At 44.1% G+C, this 20235-nt stretch overlaps 1 protein-coding gene across 1 annotated transcript in view; it reads left to right on the top strand.

Moving 5' to 3' along the window:
• TRMU (tRNA mitochondrial 2-thiouridylase) overlaps positions 1-20235 on the top strand; it is a 108822-nt gene that overhangs the window by 37763 nt on the left and 50824 nt on the right. The window contains exons 5-7 of the mRNA XM_069229731.1: positions 13839-14011; positions 18377-18430; positions 19092-19158. Of these exons, the coding sequence (XP_069085832.1) occupies positions 13839-14011; positions 18377-18430; positions 19092-19158 (294 nt within the window). The remainder of the gene's footprint in view (positions 1-13838; positions 14012-18376; positions 18431-19091; positions 19159-20235) is intronic.

Genomic DNA, 20235 nt, shown 5'->3' with positions numbered 1-20235 from the left:
CTAGACCTTCTTATCTGAGTCACGAGTGGTGGCCTACTGGCTCATCTGTGTAAGTTTCCACTGCTAAAAGTGAACCGGGATCCCTATGCTGACATCCTGTGCACTTGTGTGTATTTATGTGGTTTGCGTGTTGCGCACACTGGGTATGTCTGAGTGAAGGAGGTCTGTGGGTTCCATTTAAAAGCCTCTGGCATGCCCATACACCTACAACAGAGGTGAAGTTATTTTCCTTTGCAGTGGAAGTGTGTTGCTGATGTTTCTGAGGCTGGACAGAGGAGACCTAGACACTGAAGCGGGGAAAGAGAAGACAACGTTCCCTGAGAAATTCAGTGAGGTCCTTGAGGGATGTTGATTAGTCTCCCTGAATACTACCATTTGGTGGATGACGAGGCCAGTGGCTGAGCTTCGGTTCCTGTTGTCAGAGTGTGAAGCATTCTTTAGAAATGGGTCAGTCTTTTGTTACTGTTCCTGATCACTGTCAAGTGTTGCTGTAATAGCCAGATGCTGAATACCAACACATCATTTTGCCTCTGTTGTGGGTGCTGAACAAAGGCTCAGTCTGGTAAAAAGCCTGAGAAGGACGCATGAAAGAAGAACTGACCCAAACTGGTTCTGGAAATGCAGACTGAAAATTCACTTTCCCTTGCTTGCTGTACTTGTATAAAAGTGGGAGCTGTTGACCCACTTCTAAGTTCTCTTAGACCAAGAAGGGGATGCTCATCAGAGTAGCCAGAGAGCTGTTGCTGAGCCCGGCCTGCTGTCTGCCTGACAGCCAGCTTTTCAGTGGGCAGTAGCTTCTGGAGTCTGACCTGAAGGAAGATCTGTTGCTTATCCTGGAATGCCTGTAGGATCCAGTCTGGAAGAAGAGGGAAGGAGCAAGCCAGATTTACAGGAGGAGAGGACTACATGTGTATGGGCACGAGCAGGCGACACCAGTGCTATGGGTCCATCTAACAGAGACTTGTGGAAGCATGACTGGCCCACTCCAAGCTTGCAGCCAGTGCCCATTGCTTTAGCAGAGGATTTGCAGCACTGCCGAAGTGTGCTCGAGTGTATTGCCCTGCTACTTTGCTGTTGCAGCCATGGTACTTGCCTCAAAATGTGCTGAGACTATTACTAAATTGTGGCACTCGCCAAGTGTGCCTTATATAACTTTGCTGTCACAACCATGGCACTGGCCCTAAGTGTGCCAGAGCGGTATGCACCGCTGAAGCAGAAACCAGTGTAAGCCTGTGGAACTTAACCCAAGTGTGCCCAAAATCACTTGTTTCGTTACTTGACCTTTGGCACTTGCACGGAGCGTGCCATTGTGGACTACACTGCTGGAAGGGTGCTTCTCCCTTGTGACATTTGCCGCTTTGTACCTGAGTGACTGCCTGGCTGCCAATCGGGCTCTAGTTCTATATCTCAGAAATGGGTCAAGCTAGAAAAATAATTAAGCAACTATTTATAATAGATATTAAAAATCCAATCCAGTGGTGAAGTCGGATTTGTAATAAATATTAAGAAAAAGTAACTTTTAGACAGTTATCCATTACCTGCCTGAACTGTCAGAGGACTAATTAACATAAGCTTCTGCCAGCCTTGAGTAGGTGTGAAATGCCTCTCAGGAGAAAACAATAGGCTGACCTGAGTGGGCAGGGATACACTACTTATCTGAACACCACTAAATATTCTCAGTTTGGGCTGTGGGCATTCTGTGACACCACAGTGTCAAATCCTGCTTGACAGATTGCTGGGCCACATGTGACACTTGGGGTACACTTGAAAGAGAGAGAACAGGATGCCAAGGCAATTTTTGTGGATCCCCCTGACTGGTTGCTGAAAGCCCATACTTTTGTCCTACATGTCTTCGGTCTCTGGCTATGTTGTGGCTGTAGTACCTGCTTTAAACTGCATTTTAGTGTTCAGTGTGGGAGGGCACTAGGATTACCATAGTATTCTACCCACTCACACCCCTAGAGTCCAAGTTTAGTTTGGACGAAGACCCTCATCATCTTGAATTTGCCTTGAAGCATTGCATTTTCAGTCTGTTGAAGTAAGGCAAAAAGAAACTGCTGCAAAAGTAGGTAGATCAGGCCCTGGGAACTTTTATCCCATTGGTTAGTGAAGGGGCTTGTCACCCCGCACCATATAGCTAGTGCCAGGTAATAATGTGGCATTCCCAGGCATCCTCTTCAGAACAATTTCTAGAACTGCGGAAGATCAGAAGAGGATTGGGCTTCCAACCTGAGAGGAGCCCTGAATGATCAGACCTGTTCCCTCTTGTACTCTGGACAAAGAAGTGGATCCCACAGTTCTAATGGCTTGTGTGGCTACAGGGAGACAATAAGCTGCAGGATACCTTTCCTGGAAGTACCTAGCTGACCAGTGGCAATTGACTCTGGATTGAACCCTGCTTTTGGCCTCTGCCTGACACCCATTGAGTCTCAAAGGGTCCTTGGAAGTTTAGAAGTGTACTTATTTGGTTGGTTGGAATTTTAAAGACTTAGGGCCCGATTACAACTTTGGCCGAGGGGTTAATCCGTCCCAAATGTGAAGGATATCCTGCCCACCGTATTACGAGTTCCATTGGATATAATGGACTCGTAATACAGCGGGCGAGTGATCTGTCACATTTGGGACGGATTAACCCCCTCCGCCAAAGTTGCAATCAGGCCCTAAGCGTAATACTTACTTACTCTGTCACAACAGTGACGCATATCCTGTCCGTCAAAATCTAAATCTCATTGAAGATAACACGATGAGTTCTAAATCAGGCCCTATGTCAGAAGATAAAATCTTTGACTGTGACGACCTCGGTTAGTGTATCCAACAAGCTCCTTTTTGCGATCAGACTGAAATTGCACATAGATTCTTGTCGACAATAGACTATGTTGACACTTTGGGAATTTTGCAGCTATTTTCCCTTAAACCTTTAGAAACCTATATCTCAGGTCCCCCATGCATGAGTTGTTTGTCATTATGGTGTCTTTGTATTTAGTAAATGTTTCCCAATTTTATAATTTCGTGTAGGATTTTTATTTTAAGCATTTTGATTTTATTACTGTTTTGGTACTGTAAAAATATTTCACATATTGCTCTAAGTTGAACTTGTCTGCTCTGTGTCGTAGCTTCCAAGGGTTGAGCTCAGGTTAACTTAGTGAATTCTAGGATTCACCCTTATGAGGGCTGTGGCGTTTGCTTGAAGTGGTTAGTCACCCACCCCAAATAATAATCAGATTTCTTTCAGTTAGTCATTATATTGCAGTAATCACATTGTTATAATTATTACCCTGTGGTATTTTACTTTAGGAGCACTTTACTTTGTAGAGTAGGTGATAAGTAGTACTTATAACTGGTAAAATTTAATTTCTTTTTTATGTTAAAATAATATAAACTTGCCCATACCTGAGCTTTAAAAATGCCTTGCTACCTTAAACACTATCAAACACTACCTATCTGTAGAATTACTTTATTTTGGTCATTGACCATAAAAGTCAAAGTTGATAACACAATTATTAAGCAGAAGCGTTTAAAGTAGAATGTGGGCTCGCTAAAATGACAATAGTCGCCTTTAAAATCTTAAAACTGTGGGATAAGGTGATAATTAAAAACAACCATGTGATAACTTAAAAATACCCTCAAGTATGAACAACACATTGAATTTGCCTAATTGCTATAATAAGATACTCTATATAAAACAACACATAGTCCATACTCTAAACTACAAAGCTGTAACAATAAAAAGTTAGACTCAACCATTAGGATGGATACGAGATAACTTTGCGCCGGATCAGCCAAACACTTTCTAGGAACTTAGCAATCGAGAATATAATATGCAGGTGAGGTGTCAGCCCTGTAGATTCTCAGCGCACCCCTATGTTGGTGCACACCCAATAAGTGAAGTAGGGATACTATCCAGCGTTTATGCTGCTTTGAGTAGAGGGGACAAAAGAAAAGCAAATAGTTGGATTCCAGCATAATCTAATTCACGGTCTCTCTGCAGTTGGGACCCCTCTAAGGTTAATGCCCCTGTATGACCCCTATGAGTAATGAGGATTTATTGCCATCAACTTAGTTTTGTACACATTAATTGTATGGCCAGAGGTAGCACAGAATGACTGGAACCTTAGGAGGAGGGTTTTTATGCATGTGGCAGTATGTCTTCTGCGAACAATAATGCTGGTATTTAGATACCTCCGAGCACAGGGAAATTATTGTTGCAGTCCATAAGGAAATCAACACAACTGTTGATAAAAAGAAGAAACAGGGTAGGGGCAAGAACGCATCCCTGCCTGACTCCCCTATCAACCCCAAAGCGGTCAGTGGTGTCCCCATTACTTCCCCAACGGACTTGGGCAAATTATCGCTATGGAGTCTAATTATGATGTTATACAGGGGACCAGGAAGACCTCGATCTTTAAGGGTGGACCTGAGGTTAGTCCTTGAGACCATCTCAAACTCTGCCTTGAGGCAATGTGTAAACTACCCTTGTTAACATCGACCTCCTTATGAACTGAAACCTAAAGACTTGATCAAGCGTGCTGGTTCTTGGGCGGAACCCAGCCTGAAACGGAGATAAAATCTTGTTGTGATCAATCGAGTCTAGCAGACGGTCCAAAACCTGCTTACAAAATATTTTTGGGTGGAGTCAATAAGACTAACGGGGCTATAATTAGCTGGATCACACTTGGGACCCTTCTGGTGGATTGGGATAATCTCTGCACCTTTCTAGGTGACAGGGATTGTGGCACCTGCCATTATTGCAGTGGCTATAGGATTAAGATAGGGTACCCAGATAACTGGCTCGGAGATAAATAAGCCAGCCGGGATTCTCTCCAATCCTGTAGCCTTACCAGGGTTCTTGGATCAAATAGCCAAATAAGTTTCTTCGAAGGTGAAAAAGCCCTGCACGTCTCCTAGGTCTTGGCCGGATGAAATTGAATTGTGTGTTAAGGAAGAAACAGTTGCTTTATTAGACAGGTCTGAGGGATGTGAAGGGGAAGGAACCCAAGAATCACCATAAAGGGAGTGGAAGCGGTTAACCTACACTAACTATCATTGAACCTTAAAAACTCTTTCTCACCTACAAATTCCTTACTACGTCTCCACACTACCAATAACTGAACCCTAAGAACTCCTTACTATACATACCCATCCCTGAACTCTAAAAACTCTTTACATCCCCTATATACTACACATCCCGAACCCTAAAAATTCCTTACGACACCTATACGCTACTCATCACTAAGCCGTAAAATCCTTTACTACCTCTACACACTACTAATCCCGTAGCTCTAAACACTTCTTACTACTTCTGCACACTACCCATCTCTGAATCCTAAAAAATCCTTGCTACCCCTATAACTACCAATTCTGGAACACTAAAAACATCTATTGTACCTCTACAAATCACCTTTTCTGAGCCCTAAAAGCTGTTTACTCCCCCTGGTATACCTATATATGTATTTTTAAATTATTTTTTGTTTGTTAATTACTTAAAATTAATTTATGTATGTGTAATTAATATTTCTTACTAATTACTTGTAATTTGAGTTTATTATTGCTTTACGTGTTTTAAGTGACATTACATTAAAAATATATGTTTTAGTGTATACCCACATACACATATTTGTGTATGACTATATATACATATATATATATATACATATGTATATAAATAGATATGTTTGTGTCTAGATATATAGCTATATATATGTAGACACATACTCACATATATGTGTATATATGTGTGTGTGTGTGTGTGTATTAACTACTGGCGGTCACCAGTAGGTAGTTATAGTTAGGGTCATGTTTCCATAGAAAAAGCATTTTTTTGACTTGCCTGTATCTTTGTCGCCGTCTGACGAATCTTCACCAAAGTTTTTAAAAAAGTGTTCTTGAGAATCTTATTGTACTTGGGAAGTTCTGGGGTGATCTGTCAAGCGGGGGCCAAGAAAAAGGTGGGGGGGGTGAAAAAAAGTCAATTTCCTGTTTTAATTCCCATAGAGATTTTAGACATGACTACAGACCGAACTGCTGGACGGAATTACACCAAATGTGGCAGGAATGTTGCTCCCGGGCCAGAAAGAGTGCTTTTTGTTATTTGGTGTACATCCTTTCAGTAGTTTTTGAGAAACTAAAAGAAAAAGAAATATAGATATCTGGACGCATGAAGCCTTTGTGAATAATAACACGCTCATGCAGAGATCTGCAGACCTCTGATTGGCTGCCAACACTTCATCCAGGAAGTGTTGGCAGCCATCTTGGGACTCTGTTCAGCCAAGTCCCAGAAAAGAAGATTAAAAAAAAAGAAAAGAGACCAAGGTAGAGACACCCTGGCCCATTATATAAACACAGGTTCTCCATTTGAAGCTCCACTTCCGGGAAGGACAAATGATCCTAGCTCCTGGGCTTGGCGATGGTAAAGCAGTGTGTTTACTCCACGATTCCATATTGAAAAATTAACTGGAATCCTTTGTGGAGGTGAATGTATCTTTCCTCTATGGCGATCAGACACCCACATAGACTCTCTCACACTCACTGTCACACCCAGACAAACACTCACACAACCACTCTCACACCCAGAGACACCCTCTCACAGTTCTTCTTACCCCCAGAGAGACAGGCCCTGAGGCCAACTCCAGCTGCGCACATCAAAAGGGCTTGCTCATCGTGGGGTTGAGTGGTTATAGGGCGTTGTTCACAGGGGCCTGGCTGAAGGCTATGCACGGTGGTGATTGGATTATCGTACGTAATTAAAATTACTTTACGTTAAAAAAAACATAGAAATTCACTGAAAAAAAAACAAGGGTTACAGGGATGTTATAGTTAGTTTCTGAATTTACTCACACAAAACCATAGAAATTCAGCAGTTAGAGTTAATTCAAGTAACTATACCTCGCGTCCTAAAGTAACTATAGCTTGCACTCCCGCCATGCACTGCTAATTACCCCAGGTGTTAAAGCACTCATGACAACTTCTATAACCTCATTCAAAATATAAATGAAACATTAGCAGACAAGTTATTGAAGAGAAAACTGTGCATGGCGGGCGCCAAGTTAAAGTCACCTTAGAGTGTGAGTTATAGTTTTCTGAAATAACTGTAACTGCTGATTCTCTATGGTTGCGTGCAAGTAAATTTAGAACGTAACTATAATGTCCCTGTAACCTTTGTTTTTTTCAGTGAATATAAATATATATATATATATATATATATATTAATACGCACATACACACACACTCTCTCTCTCTCTCTAAAATCCTACTTTCCAAGTAAAAACTCTGTATGTTCCTACCTGTGATGTTATGTGCCACTTGATTGGCACAGCAGGTTAGCAGCAGGGGACCCCTAAATACAATGTGGGCACACATGTTCTGACAGCCAGGCCACAGAAGACCTCAATCTTGTAACAAGGTTATAATCATGGGTGCAGTACGCCTTGAACTATTCGTTGTATGTCCTGCAGGAGAAGAGGTGTAAGGCTTTACATTAACAATTCCTGCTCCTGACAATGCATATTGTGTTCCGGTGAACACCACTTGTTGTTTATAAACTGAATGAGGGGTGAATAGTTGATCTGCCAGGAGCACACACACGTTGCTTGCACATTGATTGTCATGTTAAGAGCAAAAATGGTAGTCTAAACTGCATGTGATAAGGGATAGATACCCACGGCAGGGGTGTGGAATTCCTATAGCCCTGCTCTGAAGACATATTATTTGGGGTCAAGGACAACATGTTTTCATCTTTATTTTGTCCTTGGGACAAGTAGATCCAACCCCCTGCAGCATAAACCTTTTGGCTGCTAGTTTACAGTACCACATTATGGATCAGCCAGGGCACTGTCTGCTGTTAAGGTTATATTTGTGCCCATATGTTAATGCTTTTCAAACTTTTATTTATGGTTCATTAATGCAAAGCCTTTATTATTAGGATGAGCGCTCTAAGAAAATGTTAGTTCGGACTGCACTAATGACAGTGGTTCCAGTATAAAAATATCTGCACATGTTTACAAAGTTTAACAATATAAGGCTATGTTTAATGCTCATAGAATGCTCTCTTCTTAGATGCAGATATTTGCAGAAGCTTGATAGCAAGATTGATGAATCTTTGCTTTCAAAATAAGATGTCCACAAACAAAATGCAACTAGGAAAAAAATGTTTTACTAAACTATTGTGAAATTTTAGGCACTGGTTCTTTGAAGCATCATTTAATAAAATGTGTTGATGCATGCTAGTATTTCCCCCAAACAATTATAGTGAAATATAACATCAGTGTAACCAGTTTCAACAAGATTATAGGAAACATAAAAACGAGAGAGCATTGGCAAAGCCAAAGGTGTGACATTGGTGGTCAGCCTTTTGGTTTTGTCAATCCTTCTTCTGTTAACACGGTTTTTGTAAAACGTTATTGTTGTGGAAGCTGCCAAGCCCTCACCATTTTAACAAAATGGTAAAAAGCAAAGATGTTTTTTGGTCTCAAAAGCTCATATTGCCATAGTAGTTCCTGGCACTCAAAAAAACTACTCAGTGAAGCCAGTCGATAGAGAGACAGACACTTTTTAATACAAATAAAAAAAAGGTCTTGGTTAAGCCAGACCTAATTAGTGGCTCAGTCCTTACAGAGAGTCACAAAAGTGCACCCATGGTATGTCTTTCACTAGTGCAGATGTACGGCTTTTATGAATTTTCAAGAATTTAGAGAAGTAGGCCATTACATTGTACTACTAGAAAATACTGGTGAACTGCATTTTAATTTAATTCAAATATTGTTGTGTAGATTGGTTCATGCAAACATTTATTGAGCTTTTACAAGTTCACTTTCCTTTTAACTACTTTTTTTCCAACCCTCTAAGAAGTTTTATTCTTGTCAGGAATACATTTCCAACCTTTGTCAGTATGAGAAAAGATTAGAAAAGACATGGTGAAAACCCCTAAAACATGCAAGTTATTAGGATTGCAGACTCAAAATGGCAATTCATCCCCGGACCTATTGCTTACTGTTACCTCCAGCTCCAGTATGTTAATATGCGGAAAGGTTGCAAAAAAAAGGAAATTGCTAGTATTGAATCCTATTATAGTATGAGCCCAGAGAAGCTGTTATCAGAGCCATAATTATATTGCTGCCATAATGTGTTGCTGCATTACATGGCACTAAAGGGACAAGTGGATTTGTTTACAGGACAAGTAGATTTATGAAGCAACCTGTCCCATGGCCAAGTAGATACTTTATTTAATTCCACACCAACAATAGGCTTAGCATTTGTTCAGCTTGTTACAAAGTTCTGAGAAGATTTCAGCAGTTGTATGTTTGTTGTCTTAGTCATCACCAGGCAGGGCGCTCCCCCCATCTGCCACGCAGCCCCCTGTGGGTTGAACCTCCGTTGCCGCTTTTGCCGCCTGACTACTCGCTCCCTTTTTTCTGTACCCCTGCGCTTAGCTTCTGTGCCACTTCGTTTTTTCATTCTGTGCCCCTGTGTTTTGCTTTCTGTACCCCTGTGCTCTGTTGTCCCTCTCCCGCCATCTTTTCCCGCCGTTTTTTCCCCGGGTTTTCCCCCGGGTTTTTCCCTTGCTGCTGAGCCCCTGCTGCCCCGCCCCCTTCACTCCCATTGGCCGCCCCGCTCCCACCTCCCAGCTGCTCCTCCCTCCCTCTGCCCTCATATGGAGGCCGCGAAGCGGGCACGAAGCGGACCCGCGCAGCGGGCGCGCCTAAGGCAAGCCCGTCTGCGCCCGTCCGCGCCTGGACCGCACCCAGCACCAGAACCCCTGGAACCAGCACCCCCCGCAACGCCAGACTGCACTACGACGCAAGCACCCTCCACGCACTCAACACCAGACGAGACCACCCCTGCTACCGGGCCACCCCGAAACACACCCAGGGGCCTTTCACCTGCCGGAACTGCAGATTCACTAGCATCCAACCCTCCACACCACCAGCCAGAGAACCCAACCACCTCCGCTGCATCCTCCTCAACACCCGCTCCGCTTGCAAGCACGCCATCGAACTTTGGGACCTCCTAGACTCCACCGCCCCGACGTCGCCTTCCTGACTGAGACCTGGCTGAACGCCACCTCAGCACCAGACATCGCCACAGCCATCCCACAGGGCTACAAGATCTCCTGCAGAGACCGCACCAACGGAGTGGGAGGAGGAATCGCCATCATCCACAAAGACTCCATCAAAATCTAAACGAAGACCGATGACACCCTCACCACCGCCGAGCACATGCACTTCCAGATCCACACCGACCCCAACACCACCCTCAGAGGAACTCTCATCTACAGACCTCCCGGACCCCGCCCACAGTTCAGTGACATCATCGCCTACCTCATCAGCACCCACGCCCTCGCTTCCACGGACTACATCCTCCTCGGGGACCTGAACTTCCACCTCGAGAACAACAACGACGCCAACTCCACCGCCCTGATTGCCAACCTCGCCAACCTCGGACTCAAACAGCTCGTAACGACACCCACTCACGCCGCTGGACACACGCTCGACCCCATCTTCTCCGCAAGCCCCCACGTCTCCTTCAACCACACCACCGAACCACACTGGACCGATCACAGATGCGTCCACTTCACCTTCAGAAAACCCACCACACACCACCCTGAGACCACCCACCGACCCCACCGACCCAGACACCGCCGCAACCAACCTCACACAGTGGATCAACGACTGCACCAACACCCTCGCCCCTCTCAAGACCTTTACAACCAACCACACCAACAAGAAAGCCGCCTGGTTCACCGAGGACCTCCGGATCTCCAAGCACACCTGTCGGAAGCTGGAGAAGAAATGGCTCCATGACCGAACACCAGACAACCACACAGCCCTCAAGAGCGCCACCCGCAGACATCACCAACTCATCAGGACCGCCAAGAAGACCGCCTTCAAGGACCGCCTAGACAACAACGCACACAACACCAAAGAGCTCCTCAGCATCGTGAAAGAACTCTCCAACCCCAGCTCCATCACCAACGACATCCCGCCATCTCAAGACCTGTGCGACTCCCTGGCCACCTTCTTCCACCGCAAGATCACCGACATTGACGACAGCTTCAACCTCGACCCCCCCCCCCCCCGCACCCACCACCGAGTCCACCACCCCTGCGACTACCACTCACACCAGTCGCCTGACCGTCTGGTCCAGCGTCAGCGATGAAGACACCATCAAAACCATGAACTCCATCCACTCCGGATCCCCATCGGACCCCTGCCCTCACCACGTCTTCAACAAAGCCAGCGCAGCCATCGCGCCCCTCCTCCGGAAAACAATCAACTGTTCCTTCGAGACAGGAACCTTCCCAGAAAGCTGGAAGCACGCCGAGATCAACGCCCTTCTGAAGAAGCCCAAGGCGGACCCCAAGGACCTCAAGAACTTCGGGCCCATCTCCCTGCTCCCTTTCCCGGCAAAAGTGACCAAGAAGATTGTCAACAAACAGCTGACCCGCTACCTCGAAGTCAACAACATCCTGGACCCTTCCCAATCCGGTTTTCGCAGCAACCACAGCACCGAGACCGCCCTCATCGCCGCCACTGACGACATCCGGACCCTGATGGACAAAGGAGAAACAGCCGCCCTCATCCTCCTGGACCTATCAGCAGCCTTTGACACGGTCTGCCACCGCACCCTATCAGCACGCCTCCATGATGCCGGTATCCAAGAGAAGGCCCTGGCCTGGACCACATCCTTCCTCTCCGGCAGAACCCAGAGCGTCCGCCTCCCACCCTTCCGCTCCAAAACCACCGAGATGATCTGCGGCGTCCCACGGGGATCCTCCCTCAGCCCGACACTGTTCAATATCTACATGGCCCCCCTCACCCACGTCGCACGACAACACAACCTCAACATCATCTCCTACGCCGACGACACCCAGCTGATCATATCCCTCACCGAAGATCCCCACACCGCCAAAGCTAACCTCCACCGAGGAATGAAGGCCGTAGCCGACTGGATGAAGGACAGCAGACTGAAGCTGAACTCAGACAAGACGGAGGTCCTCATTCTCGGACCCACCCCATCAGCCTGGGACGACTCTTGGTGGCCCACGTCACTAGGCACAGCCCCGGAACCCACGGACCACGCACGCAACCTGGGGGTCATCCTCGACTCCACTCTCTCCATGACCAGGCAAGTCAACTCCGTCTCCGCGTCCTGCTTCAACACCCTCCGTATGCTCCGCAGGATCTTCAAATGGATCCCCCTCGACACGAGAAAAACCGTTATTCAGGCCCTCATCACCAACAGACTCGACTACGGGAACGCCCTCTACTCAGGAATTACAAACAAGCTCCTGAGACGACTCCAACGCATCCAGAACGCCTCGGCCCGACTCATCCTCGATGTCCCCCGCCGCAGCCACATCACACTCCACCTGAGAGGCCTGCACTGGCTCCCCGTCAACAAAAGGATCACCTTCAAGCTCCTGATCCACGCACACAAAGCACTGCACAACACCGGACCCACCTACCTCAACAACCGACTCAGCTTCCACACCCCCACCCAAAGCCTCCGCTCAGCCAACCTCGCCCTCGCCACAGTCCCCCGCATCCGAAAAACCACCGCCGGCGGCAGATCCTTCTCCTACCTCGCCGCCAAGACCTGGAACACTCTCCCCACCATCCTACGACAGACCCAGGACCTGCTGGCCTTCAGAAGACTCCTCAAGACCTGGCTCTTCGACCAGTAGCACCGCCCCCCTCCCCAGCGCCTTGAGACCCTTGCGGGTATGTAGCGCGCTTTACAAATGCAGTGATTGATTGATTGATCACTGTGCCAAGAATGTACATAATTGTGTGGATCACATTCCACCTTTGTATGTAACACCTAGGGTTTCACATCCTGCCACTAGAGGGAAGTAAGTACAGAGTGTGGATCAAGTTAGAGCTTTACCTACTATAAAAAAAAAAACTATTATTGGGTAAATAACTAGTTTGTATTATTCATATTCTTCTGCATACTAATTAATACAGGTGGCCATTTTACACAGCAGAATTCTTTTACAGACTTACAATACTACAAAAGTCACCAGTTGCTACAAAAGTCAGGGTATACTCTCATCTATACATGACAGGTGGCACTCTACCCCAGGTATATTCTTGGTAAAAGGTCTTGCAACAATACAATGTACAAGTTAATTTTTAATCACAAATATACTATTCATACTACACTTTTTGTTCCACAGTGTCTTTTGGCTGTAGTTAACTTTTGATTGAAAGTCACTAGTGCAGTTTTCTCGAACAGTGGCATTCAGGTCCAACATATATCAAAATTAAGATTTGACACTAAGCATTTCATTAAGTTGCTTGTCATTCATATGCCTTCATATTTATGTGGATTTGGGAGTAATATTCCCATATTTTTCTTATTTGAAAAGTGGAAAAGGCTGACCTCCATAGGGTAGCAGTATTCAAGTTGGGCCAGTTTCTGGTTTTAGACCTAGTGGGCGCCCAGATAGTTATATGCCAGGCAGACCATAAATGCAAATTGTGTAGCAACTATAGGAAGACAGTAAGCTATATATTGATTCATTGTTACCGAATGTTTTATTGGTGTAACAAGTTGTTATACTTAGTGATGGGTAGTATTAATACGTACGACTGGAAAAAAAAGGTTATTACAATTGTAATGAATTTAAATAGCTGTAATGAATGTTTCTACATGATTTTACACTGGGATATTTTTTCAAAAATCGTTTTTGTAAAATAAAATGTACTTATTGCATTTGTCTTTTCTTGTGTGGAATTTTGTATTAGGTTAATTTAAACTGAATAAACTAGTGTACATTATTATTATTGTTGTTATTGTTATTTTTATTATTATTATCATCATCAATATTATTGCTACAGTTGTCCACCTTCTTCAGGCAGCAGACCATTTTAAAGACCAGACATTCTTCCTGAGTCAGATTTCCCAGAATGCTTTGAGAAGGACCATTTTCCCACTTGGAGGATTAACAAAAGGTTTTGTAAAAAAGATGGCAGCTGAAGCTGGTTTTCATCACGTACTGAAGAGGAAGGAGGTGAGTGAACATTGTGTCCTGCAGTGATTGTGTTACTGTACACGTTACATAACTGCAGATGGCCATCTGGCCATACGTTGCAGGGCTTGGGCCTGTCTCTCGGCCAGCTCTTCACAGATCCTGCAAGTAGGCTTAACCCACTGCCGGGGCAAAGCCTCATACAGTGGAAGTTGTTTGCAAGGTTTGACCGACGTGTGCAAAGCTCTTTTATAGATGTTATCCACTGTGCCTGATCCACCACTGTGCACAGGATTGAGCATAGTGCCAGGCCCTGTGCCAAACTCCTTCACACTTTGTGGCTGTGTACAAAAGGGTTGAGCGGTCAACCAAATGTTCTCATATCTCTTGCACATGACATTTAGACATGCACAAGATTGGTTGAGTGGAGCGGCTGTAACCCAGCACTTTGTGGACCCACGCCCTATTTCCACTGGCACTGTATTGCTTCCCTGCTAGTCCTTTGGTAGAGTAGCCACAATGCCTATGTTGTCATAGTGGTGTCACAGATGATGTCAGTGGTGAGCTGCTAAATGATAACCTCAGTATTGTCTTTTCTCATGTCATGTGTGAAGTCACAAGCAGCGCATTGAGGTGCACGTTATAGTTTGTGCACATAATCATAACTGGCAAATTTCAGTATTTTCTATCTTTTGTTACTGATCCTTAACATCGCTTCAACTGTTTTGTTTCTTAGACATGTGCTCATTTTTATGGGTCAGAAGCAGAACGAACGGTTGCTGAAGAGAGAGCTTCTCTTCAGACCCACCCTGCACATTAATCAAATTGAGTTTTCTTTTCAGTCAAGTGATTCGGTGTTTATAATGCCTGCATTCATTGGAAGCTTGTCAATCAACTAAATCATTTTCGGATTGAGAAATTAAGCACAATTCATTTAGCTATGTTAAAAAAGTATTTTGAAGTTGTTTGCATCAAAGTCTATTAATACATACAAGGATTACGGAAGGTCAGTTTCAATGCATTTCGTACGACTGTCTGCAACATCAGGAAAGCTCACAATCTTTTAATCAACATGGTTTGCAAATAACAATTCCTGCAAAGAAACAGAATGAAATTAAATAATACAAAGCCTTATTACTGTCTCTTGGTCCTGCTTTTGAGTTACATTTGTGACCCATGACCGCAACCATTCAAAGTCTTGTATGCCGAGAAGTACATCTCCATACATTGTCACCCTATGCTCCAAGCCTGACTTAACTCTTGATCTCTTTCCCGCCCGTCTTACAGTGCTCGCACTGATCATGTGCTGTTGTGAGACAGCTCTTCATTTTTCTAATGTAGGTTCCTTAGTCAAAAACAACTTGGATCCATCCGATCATTGAGGCCTTAGGGCCTCATTCCACCAAGTCATTCCATCCAGGTAGCAGCAATATCACAGTCCAGTCTGAAATTCGAATAGAGAACTTTCTTTCGTGCACATTTTCGACCCTCCTAAGATGCAGATATTGCTCTTGGAATTCGTTTCCTATCCAGATCAGCTCAGCTACTTATCTTCTTGGATCCTGAACAGGCTTTTTCTTTAATTAGGTCCTTCACACACGCCTGAGTTAGCTGGGCCTTGCTCAAGATCTTCTACAATGGTCAGTCCATTTCCTTGACATCCTACCTGGGGCAGCAGGGTTAGCCTTATTGTCTTGTCCTAGGCCTAGTCTCAGCCTTTAAGCAGCAGTAACAGGGTGTCCTGTTTCTGGTATGCCATTTTTAGAGTTAACACTGCTAAATTTCCAAAAGTTCAATTGCAAGGCATGCCACTTTTGAATTCATATAGTCAGCTAGATAGATAATCTTCGCTAGTATTAGTTTTGGCTTCCTATACTGGAGGGGAAAGAATGTGTTTGTTGGATGTGAATTAGGAAACTGTAGGCCAGTCATCCCAGAAACTAGATATCAGTGAAAACACTCTGGGTCTCTGAGATGCAAAGATGCCTGGATGGCCATAACTCTAATGCAAGCTCCCTTTATCTTGTGTAGCACATGCAAAGGACCCATTCACACAGCATACAGAAGGTCAGCAAACACTTTTCCCAAGATGTTCAGGTCTGTACTCCTGTATAATAGTTAGCTGCGATCAATCACCAGTCTCCCCATAGACATTGGCAGGTGCAGGGTTCACCCTCTGCTATGGGTTAATGTTAATGTTAAATTAATTTATAAAGCACGTGATTACCCGGAGGTGTCCTGGCGCTGGGTCTGCTAAAGGTATGCTGCCCTCAGGAAGATTATTTGGAGCCTATGAGTGCCTTTAGCTCTACCCGTTGAGCAAACAAAGATGACCACCCTCACTATGTTCCCATATGTTTGGCCCTAGAAGGAAAAAATTGTCAGACACAAAATGGCAGGACAGTTGTTTGCTGAGTGGCAGGATTTCCGTCCCTGCGCAGATCAATAGTGCAACATTTCCCACTATACATTTAGGAGTACTTTCAGGCCCTGTTGGGATGAGAGTGGCTTCACATCAGTCAGCACTACCTGGCCTCCCCCTGCCTGATCCAGTCCTGTAGAGCAGTGGTTCTAAACCTGTGATCCAGGGACCCCTGGGAGTCTGCAAAGCCTACTCAGGGAATCCGCTTCTGTTTAGGAAATTAAATAATATTAGCACAGAGTGTATAAAAGTAAAGAGGCAAAATGTAAAATTGTAAATTTTAAATTATTCTGTGAATGTGAAGGAATTTGAAATTGGAGGCTACAAATTAACTGAATATACTCAGATTGGTTTGTAGGAGCAGCACAAGCCCGTCAAATATATTATGGATGATAAATGGCCTCAATTGAACTTGGAAAATCGTTATCCATTCCATTAAAATAAAAAAAATTATTTGTTAAATATATTATTTATGATTTAAAATATGTCATAATTTGTGTATTTGTTTGAATATTTGTTTCTATATTTTTTTGTGTATTGCTTTGCGGTTCAGATCATCCAAAATGCTTTGGTTGTGGTCCTAGCTTCTATTAATCATTCAGTGGGGGCCACAGGAGTCAAATAATGATTAAGTGGTGGTCCCTGGTTTCCAGTAATGATTAAGTGGGCATCCATAGGAGTCAAAAGGTTAAGAACCACTGCTGTAGAAGATCCAAGTTGTGACAACCCCAGGCAGGCAGTGGAACTGTGCTTCTGAAGCTAGGAAACACCAGAGCAGCCAAGCTTGCTGGTTGTCTGTTGAGCCCAAGTTCTGAAAATCAGTAATGGTGTTCCGGCACAGGGCCAACTAATGCTATACAGAAATAGATTGTAGTGCAGTGACTCCTAGGCAGGAGAGACTGTGATTCTTGTATTTGGATGTTGTGTGAGCTCTGAAGTGGTATAGGTGCCTGTGCCTGCTCACCATCATCAAATACACAGTGGCTTCAGTTCTGGGGTCCCTGCACCATTAGCTGCATCCGCTTTTCATTATGTAGGCCTCTATGTCGGCTGGCTTTTGACGGAATGGTCTACGTGTCTGGATTCTCCCAGAATGCGTCGGCTGATAGAGGGAGACACATCTAAGGAAGTGGCTGCTGCAGGATGGCATCCACAAACTAAGCTGAATATTTCCATAAATGTGTATTCTATCCAACTTAGTGTGAACTAGTATAACTTACTCTACAGTAGTTTACACCAACTGCAGTGTGGATACCTCCCCTCCCAAATTTCTGAGTTTCACTATGCATTGTATACAAGAGTATCAAAAAGGTGGTTGAAGATAGCTTGTTTGTAGGCGTTCTGTCCCTCCTGAGGAGTACCCCAAGGTCTACCTTTTAGCTTTGCCTGGCTGATGTAATGCGTGTAGCACAGAGTGTGGACAAATAGTCATTGCGCTCCAGCCATCCTTTACATTAACTGGTGAATAGCTTTGGGGCTGACCCAAGCTTAAATACTTCCTCTTGATACAAGCCAATCACATTGCAATGCTGAAAAATTGTGAAGAAGGGTTGTTGCATGAATATTCGCTCCCTATATCTTTGGTAGCCCCGATCGCTGGACAGAATAGCAAGTATCAAAATAAGCATTGTCAGGCCACGGCGTGAACGCAGATCAGGCACTGAGGCTGCCAGAGCCATGAGTATCCTTAAGTACATTGTAGTCTGTCAGGGACTTAGCACCGATGTATCTTTTCTGTGAGGATATTGGTTAGCTTACATTACTGCTGGCTATGCTCCACCTAGTATGTATGGAGAATTACAGTTGTCAAGACATTTTAAAAGGGTCCTGCCGTCTTCCCACTGTGGATTGTAATTCAGATTTTACAGATCAACGGAGACAGGATCTCACTGGAGTTCTGCAGTGAATGATAAAGTAACATTATTTTACCTTCGTCTAGCTTTACCGCTTGGTTAATATGCTATTTGTGTTTGGTTCCTCTCTAGAGCATGGGGATATGTTTCATTGGTGAAAGACATTTTGCAGACTTTATTCTTGAGGTGAGTGATCGTTTTCGTTTCCTTTTATTAATGTTAATATAAAACATTTCTCACATGAAACTTGCATCATATTGTTGTCCTTTACGTGTATTTATTTAAGGAAGAGTTAATCGGAAAATATGAGTCTTGCATCGTTCCCTAAGTGCTAGAGTCTTTGTTATCAGCTGAAGAACAGCAGAAATTACTCATAACATACCAGACCCTCGGGTTGTAGCCCAACTTCCTACACCATCGTTCTGAGTCTTGAGATAAATCAAACTCAGCTTTAAACAGTGTTGATGCCTCAATCTGGTTGCTGAGTGGTGCAAAATGACAGGTTTCCGCCATTTTTTCCAGACACATTTTGACGCAGGGGAAGCATGTTTATAACAAAATAAATGTGCAGGTTTTTGGAGTGCAGTATTCCCATTGCAACCGGTGAAATTTGTAATGGGTGGTAAAATCACCATGAATAAAAACCCAAGGTGTGGTGAATGTTTCTCTCTGGGGCAGTTACATTCTCGAGAAGTCAAACTCAGAATGAGAACCCTATTTCGAATGTAAAGTTATTGGGGAATTTGTAAATGCTCAGATTTCAAGCAACTTCAATTTCAAGCAACATGTTGCCTCTAATTGCCTTAAATGTATTGACATTTTATAGTGTTGTTTTTATTTTTTTTAGTATTTGCATCCTCAACCTGGTAATTTTGTGTCTATAGAAGATGGAAAAATCATGGGAACACACAAAGGTAAGAAACTATTCCTCTTCTTGTTTTTTTTAAAACAAATATTTTGTTTGTGCAAATATCTACATTTTGGTAGCACAGGTCCAAACAGACTGGAGCCCCCCCCCCCCCCTCATCTTTAGACTTATAGTAATGGCTGCAGTTTGTGATTGTGTGGCTGTAATTATTAGTTTTCAGGGAAGACTAGAAAACTGGATCCATTAGGTGGATCATAACTATTCAGCTCGGAAGGATGAAGTGAGGTTGTGGTATGCAAGAATATTCTGTGTTCATTTTTCACATGGCACAAGTTGTTTTGACACGTTCCCTTGTTTGCCATAACTGAAAGCACGTACCAAGTGGTTTCTAGAGTAGAGAGAAAAGTCTTCTAGAGGAGTACCTGCAGCAGCTTAGTGTGATGATCCTATCCTTGATGTTTTGCCAAACTATTTTGGTGACTTCCAGTAGATTTCCCTTAGCAGCGAGGCAGTGCAAGTATATGAACATAACTATTTGAAGTGTTGAATAGGGTCCGTGGTCCCGTCAACCACTCCCAGATCTTACCTGGAAAGAATCTACGTTGGGAGCAAACAAACCCTCCATTGACAACTGGTATATTTTTCTGGGCGCCCATCACCCTTTCTCTCAAGCCAGCACACAGACAAGACATCTGGAGTAGCGGAATTAGGGGTTTTTATTAGAACCCAATCTAGTACAGAACATAGGCAAAACAATAATAATAGCAAATACCACTATTATTGTGGCTGTAGAAAATCTAAGGAACTTACATAGTATTTTCGATATTTCCGTTCCTACTGAGTCTCTGCTACTAGTGATTAGCAGGTAAAAGGTCTACTGTTAGATGAAATACTGCAATTGTATATCTGCTGCCAAGGTTGAGCCAAGTTCAGCTCACAGAATCCTGTCTGTTCCAGGCTGGCAGTATCGGCTCCCTTGTTCTTGGAGCTCTTGATCTCTAGAATGAAAGAATGCCGTGCCTACCATGGTGTCCTATTTGTAATAATTCTAAACCAGGATCACGAGTAGGTTTCCCTGTGGTACTGATGTACCATAGGCGAATTGTGTGCACCAATATAAAAT

Source organism: Pleurodeles waltl, chromosome 4_1 (genome assembly GCF_031143425.1).
Source record: "Pleurodeles waltl isolate 20211129_DDA chromosome 4_1, aPleWal1.hap1.20221129, whole genome shotgun sequence".
NCBI classification, from domain to species: domain Eukaryota; kingdom Metazoa; phylum Chordata; class Amphibia; order Caudata; family Salamandridae; genus Pleurodeles; species Pleurodeles waltl.
Note: the sequence above shows the minus strand (reverse complement) of the source record. Positions and strands in the feature narration are given on the sequence as shown.